Raw genomic sequence first — 17,270 nt, forward strand, 5'->3', positions numbered from 1 at the left:
ATATTTGTTATTGACAGAAGGTGACTAACGAGCATGAAAAAGCTTTAGCAAAAATGTATAAGAATAATGTGTAAAGGTATTTTTCCATTTCCACCTATACTTACGTATAGTTATAAATAGACATCCAGCAATTAATCAAGAAAATATAGAATCATTCTATTTTCTCAAATTAGGGATAGGAAATTGCAGTCAAACTTTCATTAGCTGTAACTGACATAATGTAACCGACACGTACAAAAGAGCAGTAACCGAAATGCATAATAAGCTGGGTTTCCATTTCTATTTATAGTAATATGTTTTAAAATAAAGGCTCAAGTGAGCTTTTATGATCATTTGTGCCTTGTCAGTCGTTGTCGTTCTCATTGTAAACTTTTTATATTTTCATTTTCTTATCAAGAACCACTGGGTCAATTTCAATTTAACTTGCCACAAAGTATCCTTGAATGAAGGAATAATACCTTTTCTCTGTTCGATTTTTCACTAAGCTAATAATTTATATTTCTGATCAATATTAGTTTGTTTAAACACTTATTAATATCAAAGCCATTTCTGTAACTAAAGTTACTCCCCATCCTCTCATAAAGACAAGTTAATTTTTAGTAGTAGTAGTAGTATTTTAAAACGTAACAAGGAATCTTTTTCAAACACTGATACCAATGTATGACAGCTTATTGCCATGACAATCACATGAAAATAAAGTCTTAAAAAAGGAGATAAAACTCTAGGGTCATAACAAAATTCGTGTCGGAAGCAAATTAAAAGTGAAGAGGGGGTCCAAACATGAAATCCTATTTCATAGGAGGGGGATCGAACTTCTTTCAGTACCATTTTTTTTCTTTCAAACACTACCACTTACCCTAATTCGACTACACTGCAACATGCCTGCTTAAAGGGGGGGGGGGGGCTAAATCTACTCCCAAATGTTTATTACCTATATGATGTCTATCTTTGAAACCCCCCCCCCCCCCGGTTTCAGCAACTACATGTATGTTTATACGTAAAATAAATTTATAAAACCAAAACAACAAATATTTTTAAATGCTTTAGTTAAATTCTAGAGAAATATGCATGTATAGAGAGAGAGAGAAATCGAAAGTAAGCCAACTCAAAACATTTGGGCAAATTTCGGATTTCTTTTGAACAAATTCTGGTAAAGCATGCATGGATCAAAGGTGATCTGAATCCCTGGAATATTCAACTTTATTAACCCCCCAACGAAGTTTGGGGGTATATAGGAATCAGCTTGTCCGTCTGTCCATCAGTTCATCTGTCTGTGCAAAAGTGTCCGGTCCATATCTTCCTTAATGAGGAACATTAGAATCTACTACCCCACACAAAATTTCCCCATGACCTTAGGGTGTGTCATGACCTTGACCCAAGGTCATTTTGGGAAGTTCAAGATCACTGAAAAAAAAATTTGAATCGTGTCCTGTCCACATCTTTCTTACGGATAAACTTGGCATGTTCTTATTTCACACAAAGATTCCTCATGACCTAAGATTGTGTCATAACCTTGACCCAAGGTCTTTTATGGAAGTTCAAGGTCACTGAAAAAGTTTCATAATTCGTGTCCAGTCCATATCTTTCTTATGGATAAACTTGGTAGGTTCTCATTTCACACAAAGACTGTCCATGACTTAAGGGTGTCATGACCTTGAACCAAGGTCATTTTGGGAAATTCAAGGTCATTGAAGAAAAATTTCATAATTCGTGTCCACTCCATATCTTTCTTACGGATGAACTTGGTAGGTTCTTATTTCACACAAAGATTGCTCATGACCTAAGAGTGTGTCATGACCTTGACGCAAAATCATTATGGGAAGTTCAAAGCCACAAAAAATTTTATTATATGTGTCTGGTCCATATCTTTTTTATGGCTAAACCTCAATCTACTACTTCACACAAACCTTGCTTATTATCTGATTTTCTGTCATGACTTTGATCCAAGGTCATTAATCCAAGGTCACTGACAGAAAAAGTTCATAATTCATGTCTGGTCCGTATATTTAGTCTGGTTTTTTTTTTATAAGGATGAGCCTTCGTTTCATTTATGAAAATATTATGAGAAATTACATTTGCATTAAAATGTTTTAGCATTTCACTTTTCTCTAAGATCCATTAAATATTCATGATTTAACCCCTCTGGAAAAACCCAGCGGGGGTATTTAGTCCCGTTTGACAGTTCTAGTTTAAACTGACATAGTGATTTGATTCACCGCCTCCTAGTGAAATTTTCTGGATGCACCTAACAAAAAAAATTCAATCGGGCTCGGGCTGTCGACCTGAATATAAACGATAATGCTTAATTCATTAAGAAAATCGCTGTCATTTGAGTGTTTTAATGCAGGGAGAATATATTTTTGTGATACATGTACTGGAATGAGGTGGACGTGTTGGAGCGCCGAATACAATTAGCCATGTCAGTTACAGCTAATGAAAGTTTGACCGCAAATTTCATATCCCTAATTTGAGAAAAACGAACGATTCTTTATATTCCTGATTATTTATAAATGTGTTATTATAGGCAGAAATGTAAAAATACCCCTAAACATTATTCTTCTACACTTTAGCTAAAGCTTCTTTCATACTCGTTAGTCATATTTTGTCAATAACAAATAAAAGCCGTTTGTCTGCACTTTGACCATCCCTGATGTTAGGAAAAAAGTGCGAAAGTCTACATTTTCTCGAGAATTTGCAGCATGTCTATTTTCAAACATGTGTTACTATTAATAGAAACGGAAACCTCTGCTTCTCATTCTGTATTTCATATATTCTTTCTTTTACTTGTTGGTCACTGAATGCCAAAAGCAGTAAAAAACATATTGTCTGCAATTGCTCATCCAAAATGTGAGAAAAAAAGTAGAAAAAAACTACATTTTCCCGATAATTTACAGTAAGTATATTTTAAAACTCATGTTACTATAAATAGAAATGGAAATCTCTGATTCTCATTCTATATTTGATATAAGGCTTTCTTTTACTTGTTGGTCACCATATGCCAATAGCAGTTAAAAACAGATAGTCAGCAATTATGCATCCAAAATTTTAGAAAAAAGTACAAAAATGACATTTTTGCGATAGTTTACAGTATGTCTTTTTTAAAACACATGTTACTATAAATAGAAATGGAAACCTCTGCTTCTCATTCTGTTTTTGATATAATGCTTTCTTTTACTTGTTGGTCACCATGTGCCAATAGCAGTTAAAAACAGATAGTCAGCAATTATTCATCCAAAATTTTAGAAAAAAGTACAAAAAAAATGACATTTTCCCGATATTTTGCAACACGTCTATTTTCAAACATGTGTTACTATAAATAGAAATGGGAACCTCTGCTTCTCATTCTGTATTTCGTATATACTTTCTTTTACTTGTTGGTCACCATATTCCAATAGCAGTTAAAAACATATAGTCTGCAATTGTTCATCCAAAATGTGAGAAAAAAGTACAAAAAACGACATTTTTCCGATATTTTGCAGTTCGTCTATTTTTAAACATGTGTTACTATAAATAGAAATGGAAACCACTGCTTCTCATTTTGTATTTGATATAAGGCTTTGTTTTACTTGTTGGTCACCATATGCCAATAGCAGTTAAAAACAGATAGTCAGCAATTATTCATCCAAAATTTTAGAAAAAAGTACAAAAAACGACATTTTCCCGATATTTCGCATTACGTCTATTTTCAAACATGTGTTACTATAAATAGAAATGGAAACCTCTGCTTATCATGCTGCATTCCATTGAATGTTCTTTTGTTCTTGTCAGTCACATAATATCAGTTACATTTAATGACAGAAAGTCGGTAAATTTCCCATCTCTAATTTGAGAATTGGTAGAAAATCAACATTAAACAGTTAATTTCACATGTGTCTATTTTTAGATATTTGTACTATTTATAGAGATGAGAGCCTGTCCTCAATAATTTGTGAGATATTATACTATTCCTTGTTCTTATTGATGAAATATTGGAGAGATCCATATTTTTATTATTTATGATTCAGTGGAGCTTCAAAATGATGGAAAATTGACATTTTTCATCATTTTATGAGACATGTCTATATTTAGGCATTTGAAGCTATAAATAGAAAACGGAAATCCCTGAAAATAATATGCATGGTAGTTATTGGTGTCCAGTCTCTGACATTAGCATATTGAGGTTTACAGTATATTTCATAATTACCTAGCAATGGCATCTTAAACTCTGCCCAAATTTCATTTTTTGGATTTTTCTGAAATATGTCTATTTTTAGATACATGTTACTAAAGATAGCATTGAGATCCCACTCCAATTTTTTCATGAGGGAACACTACTAATACTGACGTTTGACGACACGCATATGATTTGAAAAATTTCCGTAGACAATTTTTTTTATTTAACCTTAAATTTCTCAAAAAATGCCAAATTTTCCATTTCTCACATTTTGAGAAACTATGCTATTTTGCAGAACCGTTTTCTAAGAGTGGGGTCAATTCTGGAATAACTGGTTATATGCCCTGTATTCTTTAACAGTTGATGTTTTCTTATGATACAAAGATTTATATTTGAGTTCACTACATAAAGATAAAAATGCATTCATATTTCCTCAATTTTCATGTTTTTGTTTGGTCAAAAATGGCCGAAAATGGCCAAATTCAATGGATCCGTCTCCATGGCAACCGGGTGCACGTGGGAAACTTCTAACACCATATTTGCTGGTTTTGTACCAAGGTGCACCTGTGGTGCAAATTTCATCAAAATCGGAGATATGTCGTTTCCAAGATTTTTTGGTGCTTACAGAGAATGCATGTTAATGTCAAACATTCAAGGGACCTTATTACTTTTCTTTCAGTTGGAACGTGGTGCGTAGAGAACTTGGGTTGTGACCATCACTGTAGCTCTGGATCTAGTCTTCAATGCGCTTGTAGAACAGGGTATACCCTGATGAGTGACGGAAAACAGTGTCAACGTTAGTACGCATGCGTTCTGGTATTCCTCTCTTAACAAATCTTTTTTGACATAGAAATACCGAAATGCTTCAGTCAAAGTTATCTCAGAAAATGCTCTTTAAATTGTTATTTTTTAACATCGTTATAATAATTGTTCTGGAAACGCCTTGGTGTAATATTTGTAATATTTACGAAAAACACTTTGAAGCTGTTGAATTTATAGAGTATATGAACTCTATAAACCCACTTTTTTACATCAAAACCTGTTTTCGGGGGACTACAAACTTTTTTGTGTATCTTATGACTAAATGACTTACCTTAAAAATTGATTAGAATCGGCAATTATGAACAACATTTCTTTGATTCTATTTTTGCAACAGAAACGTGTGCTGTTGGAAATGGAGGTTGTCAGCACAACTGCACAAATTCTCCATCTGGACCAGTCTGCAGCTGTGCTCCAAAATACCTACTGATGGAAAATAATAAGACATGTATAGGTAAGAGGGGTTATCAAAAAGTTCGTGGACTGAGGCTATAAAATAAATACTATGTAGTCTGTGCTTTCAAAATTTATAAGGAACATAAAACAACAAAAATTGAAGAAATGTTTTTTAGCTTGATACGTTCCTTAGGTGCCAAATTATCATAAAATTAATACGATTTTATATGATCATCTGGCGCAGTCGCTGTTAGTTTCGTGAGCTCCGACAACGTCATTGTTTATCAATGTCTGCTTCTTCTACAACATACACTTATTTTCATGAGATTCCCAGGAGCTATTATTTATATGATTTTACAATGTCATGAACAGCGGCTTTCAATGCATGTAATATTGTAAATGGATTTATACATTAGGAGAGATCATCGTTTGATTGTGCCAACATATTTTGCTTTTTGGAGTTTAATTTCTACAACACATGAACGACGTCATTTTTTAACGTGATTGATTTTTCACATCTTGACTACAAATCGACATTTCTTGAGCATCCTTTTTCTCTCTGACTCTCTTTTGGAATTAAAAACAAGTACTCTGTGTGCATTTTATTTCTCTGTAGCCAGTTAAAACATTTTCTAGGTCTAAACCAGTTTTTTTTTCAGGGGCAAATTTTGTAGAATGTTGGAAAAGGAAACCCCTCCCCTTTTTTGACGTCATTTTCAAGGCCTTATTATTTTGTTTGGACACTCCATGCAAAATTTACGATAAATTTTCATAGAACTTCTAGAATGAGGTAAAAATTCCTTGTTTTATGGAACAATAGTGTCCCGACACCTGAATTAACGGGATTTTTGAATATCAATTGTTCTTATCAAAAGAGTTTTTCTCAGCTATACTAAAGTGGAAAAAACGTGTTCGAAGTTGTGCCGCCTCGACATACAATTGCTTACAAAAACATTATTAATTTATTACAAAATAAAATTTTTGATTTGTGGTTTATTCTATAGATAGAAAATATGATTATCACTAGATATTTTAAAATTCATTGATGTGCCTAAAGCGGTTTCAATTTTATGGCGCTAGTCCACGAACTTTTTGATACCCCCTAGTATACCAGTAGTGTAAAGCACGTTTTAAAAATGAGACATAGGTGGATTATATCATTTTGAATATATATCGTAAATTCATACTTAATATTCCTTTTAAAACAAATGCATTGAAAAATAAATATGGCAATTATTTGGAAATCAATATGTTTCAGATTAATTTTGTTCTTATTTCTTTCTTAATTCTTATTTGAATATGAATTGATAAACGTAAAAAAAGTATTGCATAAAGAAAATAATTATCTGGTTAAAAATAGTCTTTCGATGAACAGATATCTATATCACAGCATAGCAATGTGACATAAACAGCAATAAGCATAATCAAACCGAAAAAAAATTCAAGATGTCGTATAAGACCGTAATAAATGTCCGAACAACTTGATGTAATCATTTTTGTAATAATTATTGCACTCATTTTCAGTTGGCACATTACATTTCGTCTGTTTGATCATTATTGTTATACCCTTTATGTGGAAATAATCAGTAAACCTTCAAAAAGCTAAAATTGCTCGATATCCAACATTCTTTTTATCTTGCATTGAACAATGGAATAAGAATAGTTTTCCTCGTCGAAATACCATGACAGTTTATTGCAATGTTCTAACAAGTTAGATAATACGAGCAGTCATTTAAAAATCATAAAAGTCTTGTCTTAATGACATTTTAATAGGATTTCCAATTAAAAGGTTATAACTGATATCTTTACGGAACCAAGGGGTCTAGTGCCAAATGTCATGTTTACTGGCAGTCCAACTTTAGTAATTGATATGTCTGCGGATCTTGGACCATTTCATTACATATCAAAGTGCACCAAGTTCAAAAGAGAAATATTTTATTATGTCATGAAACAAACATATAAATCCACATGTACAGAGTGTCCCTTTTATTCGACAGTTTCAGTCGTCAAAAAGTATATTATATAGGTGTTCCTGGCTGAGCGAGGTCATTTTTCTTCTCACATGTAAAATTTATGGTACCCCAAATTGCTCGAGGACGAAAAGGTACTATGAGTTTTGATATTTCTTTCATTTCAAAAGTGCTAGTAAATTGGAACCATGGTGCAAATTTATTTAATTCGTCCACAATGTTAACACTACTTTAAATCTCAATTTGCAGCCCTCCGCCGGCATGTGTTGGTTTCTCAATATGATTGAAAAATTCTGTTAAGAGATGCTTAACAAACAAACAAATAATACATGTAATATACGTACACAGCTCAACGCACTTTTTAAACTCACGTGGTTTTTCGCACAAATTAAAGTCACATTTTTCTTGCAATAAAACTTAAAATTATCGAGATTCAGTGTGAGACATAACTATTATATTATCAAATATTTCAAATCAAAGGTGCATTTTCTCTAAAATCATTATCTTAAGTTTTGAAAGTCAATGTCCCGAAAGGAAATTTGTTTATAAAATGTATGATGTAAAATGTGTATGATTCTATCATAAGTGTTTAACAATTAATTAATCGAACTTTCTATGATACTATTTGGTTGAAATGTTCAAATTGACTTCCTACAGATGAGTATTTTTTCTAGGTACTTTGCACATTTTCCATACTTGTCTTGGTTTTGTCTAAATGCAGCGCCGAAAAATGACAAAACTGCATAAAGAAATCATGTGTAAGATGGGATAATAAAGTATTGTTTATCTTGCACCACAGTAAATTGTAAATATTAAAAAGAAAATTCTTTTACATTTATGGTCTGAAACTTTGAAATTTTGCGTTGGAAGGTATCTTTCATGATGCTAGATTTCAGGAATTTACCCTGAAAAAATGCCACCTTTTTCACAAATCGCAGTCGAACAGATGAGAAATACTTCTATCATCTTGCGCCTTAGTGTCATATTAATGTACAAAAAATACAGAAGTTACATGAGCTGCACTGTTCCTGTATTTACGCAAGGCAAAAGTATGCTTTAAAATGACCGGATACAAATTAAGACAGTTGCATTTGACGAGAAACCATGAAAAAACCATCTGGAAACTCTCATAATATATCATCGAAGAGCATATAACAATCCTACCAATTATTATGTGTGAATCATGTTTAAAGTTATGAAATATGATCAGAATTAAGTTATAAATCATTTTTGAAATACACCGGTATTTTGATGTCACATTGCACAATTTTGCATTATAACAATGTGACTTTAATTTGTGCGAAAAACCATGTGAGTTTAAAAAGTGGGTTGAGCTATATGTGTTGTCAACTTTACTGTCTATTACAATAGGAATGGTCAGAACTGCGTGCGAATTATCTACAAATCATTACAATATACCGTCATATAAAAATTGCCGACCATGGATAAGCCTATGTTCCAGCACATACTTGCCTCTGAAAAAAAACTTCAAATTTAAAATCGGAGGAATGATTTATGGAAATAACGCACAGTATTTAAGCTCAAAGTCAGTTTACGAAAAAATCAGGAGCAAGGCATAACTCCAAAACAGAGGTGGAATCAGGTACAACAGAAGAGCAAGCATCCCTAGCCGACCGGTCACATCCATTGTATGTTCCTTGTCATGATCGAGGGGGGAAAGATATAACACTATAGACAATTCATTTTGTAAATAATTGTCAAACAATAAGTTTGTTGGACATCATTCAGCATTTGACTTCACGATAGGCTGTATTTTCTAGCGAGGTCACTGTATCGACCATATAAAACTTGCGAAACGATGTCAAACGTGACTGTTGATGTATTGATGTATTAAATTTTACTTTAAACTCTCAGTTTTCACTATTGACTCACATAAATCTATCTCGAAACTAATAATTTGATACCATTTTGTTTCAGCATCCTGTGATGTAAACAACGGCGGGTGCGATAGGGAGTGTATAGACACTAGGGAGGGACCAAAATGTCAGTGTCCAACGGGCTTCCATCTGCACCAAGACGGAAAAACATGTCTAGGTTTGTCATTATATACATTTCTGAAATCTCGCTTTCAGAAATGATATAGCAAGCACAGGATGAAACTCTGGTATTATATAAACGGTGACTGAAGGCTCTGTCATTGAGTCACACTTCAGTAAACTTTCAGTTTCCTTTCAGTAAAATAAATGGCAGAGTTTCGTCCTGTGATATCTTCTTTTTGACCTAACATAGAGCATTTGTGGTTATTATTTTAGATGAAGATGAATGTGCCATCAATAACGGGGGTTGTAGTCATAAGTGTTTGAATACAGAGGGAAGCTTTGAGTGTGTTTGTCCAAAAGGTTTTAAAGTCCAGTATAATCAACGGGTTTGCATCGGTAAGTAAGGACTACCAATGCAGTGTATGTAACAAGCAATATTTTTTTCAAGTTTTATATTTCGATAAAGATATGGTCTTTTTTTCCTAGCAAATGCATGTGCCCTTATTATTTGGGCTAATGATATTTGCATGCAAAAGCAAAGAAATGTGCAAAACATAAAATAATTTTTGTCGTAATAATACAGCATTTATACTTTTTCAATAGAAATATTGGACAAAAGTATTTTTACCTTAAATTTTTACAGTGATAATATTGACTTATGTTAATCTGTTTACCTTTAACAGACATCAATGAATGTGAACTCAATACAACATGTGACCATAACTGTGTGAATACACCTGGAAGCTTTTACTGTACCTGCAAAGAAGGATATCAAATATACGGCTTTACACACTGTGCAGGTATCATTCATGTGTTTATATATATTATACAATTCATTCCTCGTGAGACCTTTTTAATGTTTAAAATCAAACAGTAAGATAATTATTGCATAAGTACAACATTTGCCTAAAAAATTGACATCGTTTGCTAGATAAGAATGAATGCCTGGATGAAAATGGCGGCTGTGAGCACTCTTGTCTGAATACAGAAGGAAGCTACCGGTGTTTCTGTGGAACTGGTTATAAAATACATTCTAATGGAAAAGATTGCGTAGGTAAGCGTTCTAATCAGCCAAGGAGATGTTTGTCTGGACTTGGAAAACTGCTTTTAAAAATTTTCAAATTCTTAAAAATATACCAACACATACAGTGTATTTATTTTTCTGGCATACATGTGATAATATGGAGACAGATATTCGCTTTCAAGACTGTGTGATTCTTATCATTCAATGTTTCAATATTGCAATTATAATCGCCTTTTCATTATCTTTTATATATTTTTAAAGAAGATTTTTCTGTTTGGCTTCAATTGTGCCTTCCAAATTCAATGTTTTCAAAGTTATAAAATTGGCGTAAATATGACTTAAATATTTAAATCTGATAAATCAATAAAGAATATGATATCAAGGAGAACCATTCTGGAAATGGGATGAAGTTATTAACTTTGTACATTTCTAAGATTTAAAGAGAAAAGCATCGTAAGGACTCATTTTAGGTGTTATTTTCCTTTTTAAAAAGTATCCACTTGTCGTCGATGTAGACATTAATGAAAACACAATCTTGCAATCAGACCATGAAAAATCCCTATTTCTTACCTCAGCACATGCGAATAAGAAATCTACATATATTTCAAAATGTACTTATTTTTGTTACTTACAGAGTGGAACAAATGTTTGCCCTTTGAAACCCCTGCAAAGACAGTGGCCACTTGCAGGCAGTCGGGAGCCGATCAGTATTGTTCTCTTCAATGCCAAGCCAACACTCATCCGTCCGGTGTTCTGAAAAGTAGTACATACTACACGTGTGGTGCTAGCACACAATTCAGATGGTCTCATCGTATTAAAAATATAGACCTGCCATTTTGCTCTGGTAAAAGCAAGTTTTAAAGTGCAATTAAATTTATATCGAAGATTTCAAATAAATTAAGGAGTTCATTAAGCGATGAAAAATAGAACGATTATGCTGAGGTTTAAGACAAATGTTTTTTTCTCAACCTCTGCTTTCTGTTATTATTAGAACCTAGCATTAAAACAAATCAAATTTTAAATATGATATATGTACAAATATAAGGAAAATTTTACGTTTTTAAATTTTTTTCAACAGCAAATACGCATGCTCCAGCTGTAACCAAAACAATAAGATTTGTATTTGTGGCCGCTAGATGTCGGGTTAAGAAACGCCTTCGACAAGAAGTAAAACAAAACATTACAACTCAACTTAACAGTACGTACTTCGTTATTTTAATCTTGATATTTGCAATGTTGAATAAGAGTGAGAAAGCATTTTAATACTTTCTATTTTTCTTGCAGCATTAAAGAAATTCAAATGCAGAAATTCGTGCAAAATAAACTACGTTCAAATAGACTGCAAGCACATTCCAAAGAAATTCCGAAGACTTGCAAGAGATGTTTCGAAAACAGTTATAGCTGGCAAAATGGAATTAGAAGTGGAACCTTTTGCAATAACTAGTAGGAGCTGTTTTAATGGTTAAAGGGCAGTTTCTGGAAAACATACATGTATTTTAATAACAAGATGATACGATGTGTAGTTTTACAATGGTTATCTCATCAAATCCTTAAAGATACACTAAACAATTAAAAAGAGCTATTACATATTCAAATAGCTGTACATGTGTATGTTATTTTATAGGGAAAGCTTGTTTATAAGAAAATTATTTAATAATAGATATGAAAAACAGCTATTTATTGTGTAAATATTGGAATACTTGGAAATATGACAATAAAATAATGATTTCAACTCAACAGAAAAATGTGACATTCCCTGTACAACTAAAAGGACAGAAAGACGCCTGAAGAAAGCTTATAAAACACTTAGAAAAATGACAAACAAAGCACAGCTTTTCTTTAGGTATATGCATGCAATATAAAATTACTGACATAAAACGATTTTATACTTATTTGAAAGTTTCTTATTGAAAATTAAACGCTGTTTACATTTTACGAATTAATCAATTTCAATTGTTGTTTTTATATAACGATATAGAAACACATGTATTTAATTGCTAAAAGATATAGAAAAAGCTTTTTATTTCTTTTAAAGAATATAATATTTTAATTTTTTATCTGATTAATCGATATCATTTCAGATATGATAAACAAGACGTGTCTTTTGCTAAAAGATCACTAAAAACGAAAAAGGTCTATGGTTATAAATGTCCCACTGGCAGTGTAATGGGAGAACAGGCATGTGGTAAGTGCATTTTCAAAGCATTAATTTTTTTTATTAAACCCCCCCCCCCCCGGACCCAGAGCATAAAAAATACAGTTACTCCTCATCATAAATATATATATAACTTTGGCAAATAGCAAAAGAAAAGGTTTTTTTATATAAAACTGCAAGCTTTATTTTCTGACCCTGGGGCCATCAAATTCACAATTTTGGAATCATTTGCTTTATTTTAAATTAAGTTATATTATCAAGCAGCAAAAATTTTCAAAGAATAATGCATTTTCACTATATGATCAATAGAGCCCCGCCCTAACACCAGAACCCCTGACCCTGGGGCCATAAAATTCATAATTTTGGAAGAGGCACTCTTGCTCATCATAATTTAGTTTTTTATGCAGAAATGAAATTTCAAAGAATAAATGCATTTTGGTGATATGAGCCCTGTTACATAAATGGCCATGAATTCATAATTTGAAGTGGATTGCATCACTATGTGCTTAGTTAGTTTATTTAATACCCAGAACAGAGAAGAAGATTTTAAGTAAATGCATTTTCACCATATGGAGCCCCGCCCTAACACCAGAACCCCTGACCCTAGGGCATAAAACACAATTTGAAAGTCACTCCTCTCATAACTATGTACTTACTTTATTTAATACCCAGGAGCAGAGAAGAGGATTTTCAAAGAATTAATGCATTTTCACTATATGATCTGATTGTAACACCAGGACCCTAGGGCCATAAATTCACAATTTTAGTTGCACTCTTGCTCATCATAACTAAGTATTAATTAGTTTATTTTTTAGTAGCAGAGAAGAAGATTTTAAGAATTATTGCATTTTTTATAACAAACATTTAACATCAGAACCCCAAATAATTCACAATTTTGGAAGTGGCATTTTTCAAAATTAACACAAATTTAATATTAGAAGCAGAGAAGAAGATTTTCAAAGAAATGCATTTTCACCTATATACACTAACAAATTGGGGCCATGAATTCCTTTTTTAAACTCATTAGCATTACATTCATGCAAACAGTTTCTGCTTATCCAGGAGTAAAGAAGAAGATTTTTAAAGATTGCAATAATTTTGGTGATTTTGGCCCCACCACTCAGGCCCCAGGGGGGGGGGGACCATAAAATTCACAAATTTATTCCCCTTCATCCATAGATGCTGTATACCAAATTTGGTTGAAATTGGTACAGTGGTTTCAGAGAAGAAGCTGAAAATGTTCAAATGTTAAAACACGACGCACGACGGACGACGGACGAAAACGGATAGCAATATGTCACCTGAGTTACTCAGGTGACCTAAAACATGCTTATAAAAGTGAACTATTATTTAATTTTTCATCTGATCAAACGATTTTATTTCAGATATGATAAGCAAGATGTGTCTTTTGCTAAAAGATCACTAAAAACGAAAAAGGTCTATGGTTATAAATGTCCCACTGGCAGTGTAATGGGAGAACAGGCATGTGGTAAGTACTGATTTTTATTCTAGAGTAAAATTACTAGATATTAATTTATTTTGACAATTGGTGAGTTTTTTACAACTGCAACTAAATTTATTTCATCCTGACTAAGAACCTAGATAACTTGTTTTATCCTAAATTAAGTTAAATTATTGAGGCAAAAGTATTTTTAAACAAGAGGCCCACGGGCCTTATAGGTCACCTGAGCATTCTGCAACAACTTTCCAATTATTGAATTTGATTCACGTTTTAAGCCAGATGCTATATGGCATTCACAATTTTGAAAGAGGCACCATTGATCATCATAACAATACACTTAGCAGTTGCTTAGCTTGGTTTATTGATTTGAAAATGTCCAATAAGAAGTTCATAGGATCTTCATGAACGTTTCATGAATAAAATTCATGAAAAACTCAAGGAAATTCATGAATTATTCATGATCACCTTGCAGGGGTACTGAATACCCATACGCAAGGTAGGGGAACAAAAATGCATTCCAACAAATCAGTAATATTCAGCAATAATCAGTAGTGCCCCTAACACTGTGAAATAAACCCCTGACACTAGGTCCACACATTGCACAAATTTTAAAAAGGCACCCTTAAAATTGCCCATCAAAAAATAAATAAATGATTTATAAATACAAAGGAGCAGATTTCAAACAATTAATTCATTTTCAGTATATAAGTAGAGCCCCACCCCCACCCCTGACCCTGGGGCCTTGAAATTCACAATTCTGCAAGATTAGGGCCCCAGTGTCATCATAACTATATAGGTAGTTCATCTGCTTCATACCCAGAGACAGAGAAGAAAATTTTCAAAGATTTAATGTATTTGCACTATATAATCAATAGAGCACCCTCCTCCCCCCCCCCCCAACACCAGAACCCCTGACCCTGGAACCATAAAATTCATAATTTTGGTAAAAGCACTCTTGCTCATCATAACTATGCACTTAGTTAGTTTATTTAATACCTAGGAGCATAGAAGAAGATTTTCAAAGAATTTGTGTATTCACACTATATAATAGAGCCCCTCCCCCCCCCCCCCCCCACACCAGAACTTTTGATCCTTGGGTCATAAAATTCACAATTTTGGTAGAGGCACTCATGCTCATCATAACTATGCACTTAGTTAGTTTATTTAATATCTAGGAGCAGAGAAGAAGATTTTCAAAGAATTCATGTATTTTTACTATATAATCTATAGAGCCCCCCCTCCCCAACACCAGAACCCTCTCATAAAACTCATAATTTTGATAGAGGCACTCTTGCTCATCATAACTATGCACTTAGTTAGTTTATTTAATACCCAGGGGCAGAGAAGAAGACTTTCAAAGAAATCATGTATTTTCACTGTATATAATCAAAAGAGCCCCGCCCTAACACCAGAACCCCTGACCCTGGGTCATAAAATTCATAATTTTGATAGAGGCACTCATGCTCATCATAACTATCTACTTAGTTGGTTTATTTAATACCCAGGAGCAGAGAAGAAGATTTTCAAAGAAATAATGCATTTTCACTATATACTTATTTAGCCCTGCCCTAGCACTAGAACCCCTGACCCCAGGGCCATGAATTTCACAATTTTGGTAGAGGACCAATGTGTGTCATGCAAACAGTTTGACTGCTTGATGTCCCTGTGTGTTTGGCCCCACCCCTCAGGCCCCTGTGTGGCAGGGTGTGAAATTCACAATTTTTGTTCCCCTTCACCCATAGATGCTTTGTGCCAAATTTGGTTGAAATTGGTTCAGTGGTTCCAGAGAAGAAGCTGAAAATGTTCAAAAGTTTACGAACACAATACTTCAGACGAAAACGGATAGCAATAGGTCACCTGAGTTTACTCAGGTGACCTAAAAATAGTGATAGAACATGATGATGCAATATCTTTTGAGATTTTCTTATGGATGAAAAATGAAGATATTAAAAGTGTAGTAACATAATCAATGATGAATTCTTGCAGTGGATTGCAGCACAGGATCTTTTTACAATAAAACTAGCAGGTTATGCGAGTTATGTCCACCAGGCACCTACCAGGACTCTGAGGGCAAGACAGCCTGCAAGTCATGTCCTCTCAGTCAGACAGGGGGAGGTATACCTGGGGCGAAGAGTACAGCTGATTGTTCAGGTAGTTAAATATACTTCCCCTTTTTAAAGAAGTAATTTTTTCAATTCATTTATGTTTATTTTTTTTTTATAGCAAACACTTAACAAAATCCAAATAATGAAGCATTTTTCGAAAATATTTTCAAAATTAACATAAATTTAATATTATTATGAAAAGAATATTTTTCATATACACCAACAAATTATGTTTTCTATTTAACTCAAACCTTATTGGATCTTTATGATAGTTCTTTGTGGCCCGGGTACATTTTCATCAAATGGCAGAAAACCCTGCATTAAATGTCCTCGTGGAAAATACCAGACAGGGTATGGAAGAAGCAGTTGTGTTCAATGTGGTATAGGTTTAACAACATTATTTGAGGGTGGTTCGTCTTTTCTAGACTGCAGTACAAAAGGTAATCATCATGAAAGACATAATCTTACTTTAAAAGTTTGATGTAAACATTTCCTCATAGATATATTGAACGCTTTTAATATGAGCTTACTTGCATATATTTGTTTCAGTTACATGCGCTGCTGGGAATTTCTTTGATGTCCGCAGGCACCAGTGTCTGCCTTGTCCAGTAGGGACCTATCAGCCGACTGCTGGACTTAACTTCTGTCACGCATGCCCAGTCAGTACCTCTACAGACTTTGTTGGATCCACAAACCAGTCTGATTGCAAAAGTAAGATGCATAATTTCTCATAGGGTACTTTCAAATCCTGAACAAGAATTTACGTCAAAAATGGATATAATACCATTAATAACCTTATTCTTACCTTTCTCAAGATCAAAAATGTGGTGGACAGATAGGGAAGTTACAGGGGTACATTGAGAGTCCAAATTTCCCAGGCGACTATCCAAACAGTATCCAGTGTACCTGGAAAATCAAGCCGGGGAAGAAACGACGAATTCTTGTGATCATTCCGGAAATATTCCTGCCAAAAGAAGACCAGTGTGGAGATAAACTGGTCATGCGTAAATCAAGTGAGAATTTATATGTATTATGAAGAAATTTCATGATCAGGAAAGAAAATTCAAAGAAAGATTTACTCTTTGTTGTAAAAGAAATGAAATGACAGTTAAAAAATTAGCTACCCTCTTATGGAAGTTGTAAGAAATAAAAAATTTGATGAGTAACATCTCATATTGTAATTTTT

General features: G+C 33.4%; 1 protein-coding gene across 1 annotated transcript in view; it reads left to right on the top strand.

Annotated features, from left to right (window-relative positions):
- The window catches only part of LOC134237346 (signal peptide, CUB and EGF-like domain-containing protein 1), a 44,293-nt gene that overhangs the window by 25,066 nt on the left and 1,957 nt on the right, over window positions 1–17,270 (top strand). Inside the window, exons 7-21 of the mRNA XM_062719451.1 lie at window positions 4,833–4,949; window positions 5,310–5,426; window positions 9,277–9,393; window positions 9,612–9,734; window positions 10,022–10,138; window positions 10,270–10,392; window positions 10,997–11,206; window positions 11,441–11,560; window positions 11,647–11,805; window positions 12,103–12,205; window positions 12,444–12,547; window positions 15,966–16,130; window positions 16,357–16,524; window positions 16,634–16,795; window positions 16,900–17,097. Coding sequence (XP_062575435.1) covers window positions 4,833–4,949; window positions 5,310–5,426; window positions 9,277–9,393; window positions 9,612–9,734; window positions 10,022–10,138; window positions 10,270–10,392; window positions 10,997–11,206; window positions 11,441–11,560; window positions 11,647–11,805; window positions 12,103–12,205; window positions 12,444–12,547; window positions 15,966–16,130; window positions 16,357–16,524; window positions 16,634–16,795; window positions 16,900–17,097 — 2,103 coding nt within the window. The remainder of the gene's footprint in view (window positions 1–4,832; window positions 4,950–5,309; window positions 5,427–9,276; window positions 9,394–9,611; window positions 9,735–10,021; window positions 10,139–10,269; window positions 10,393–10,996; window positions 11,207–11,440; window positions 11,561–11,646; window positions 11,806–12,102; window positions 12,206–12,443; window positions 12,548–15,965; window positions 16,131–16,356; window positions 16,525–16,633; window positions 16,796–16,899; window positions 17,098–17,270) is intronic.

Source organism: Saccostrea cucullata, unplaced genomic scaffold, assembly GCF_032062105.1.
Source record: "Saccostrea cucullata isolate Sc308-1 unplaced genomic scaffold, CSIRO_AGI_Scuc_v1 ctg235, whole genome shotgun sequence".
NCBI classification, from domain to species: domain Eukaryota; kingdom Metazoa; phylum Mollusca; class Bivalvia; order Ostreida; family Ostreidae; genus Saccostrea; species Saccostrea cuccullata.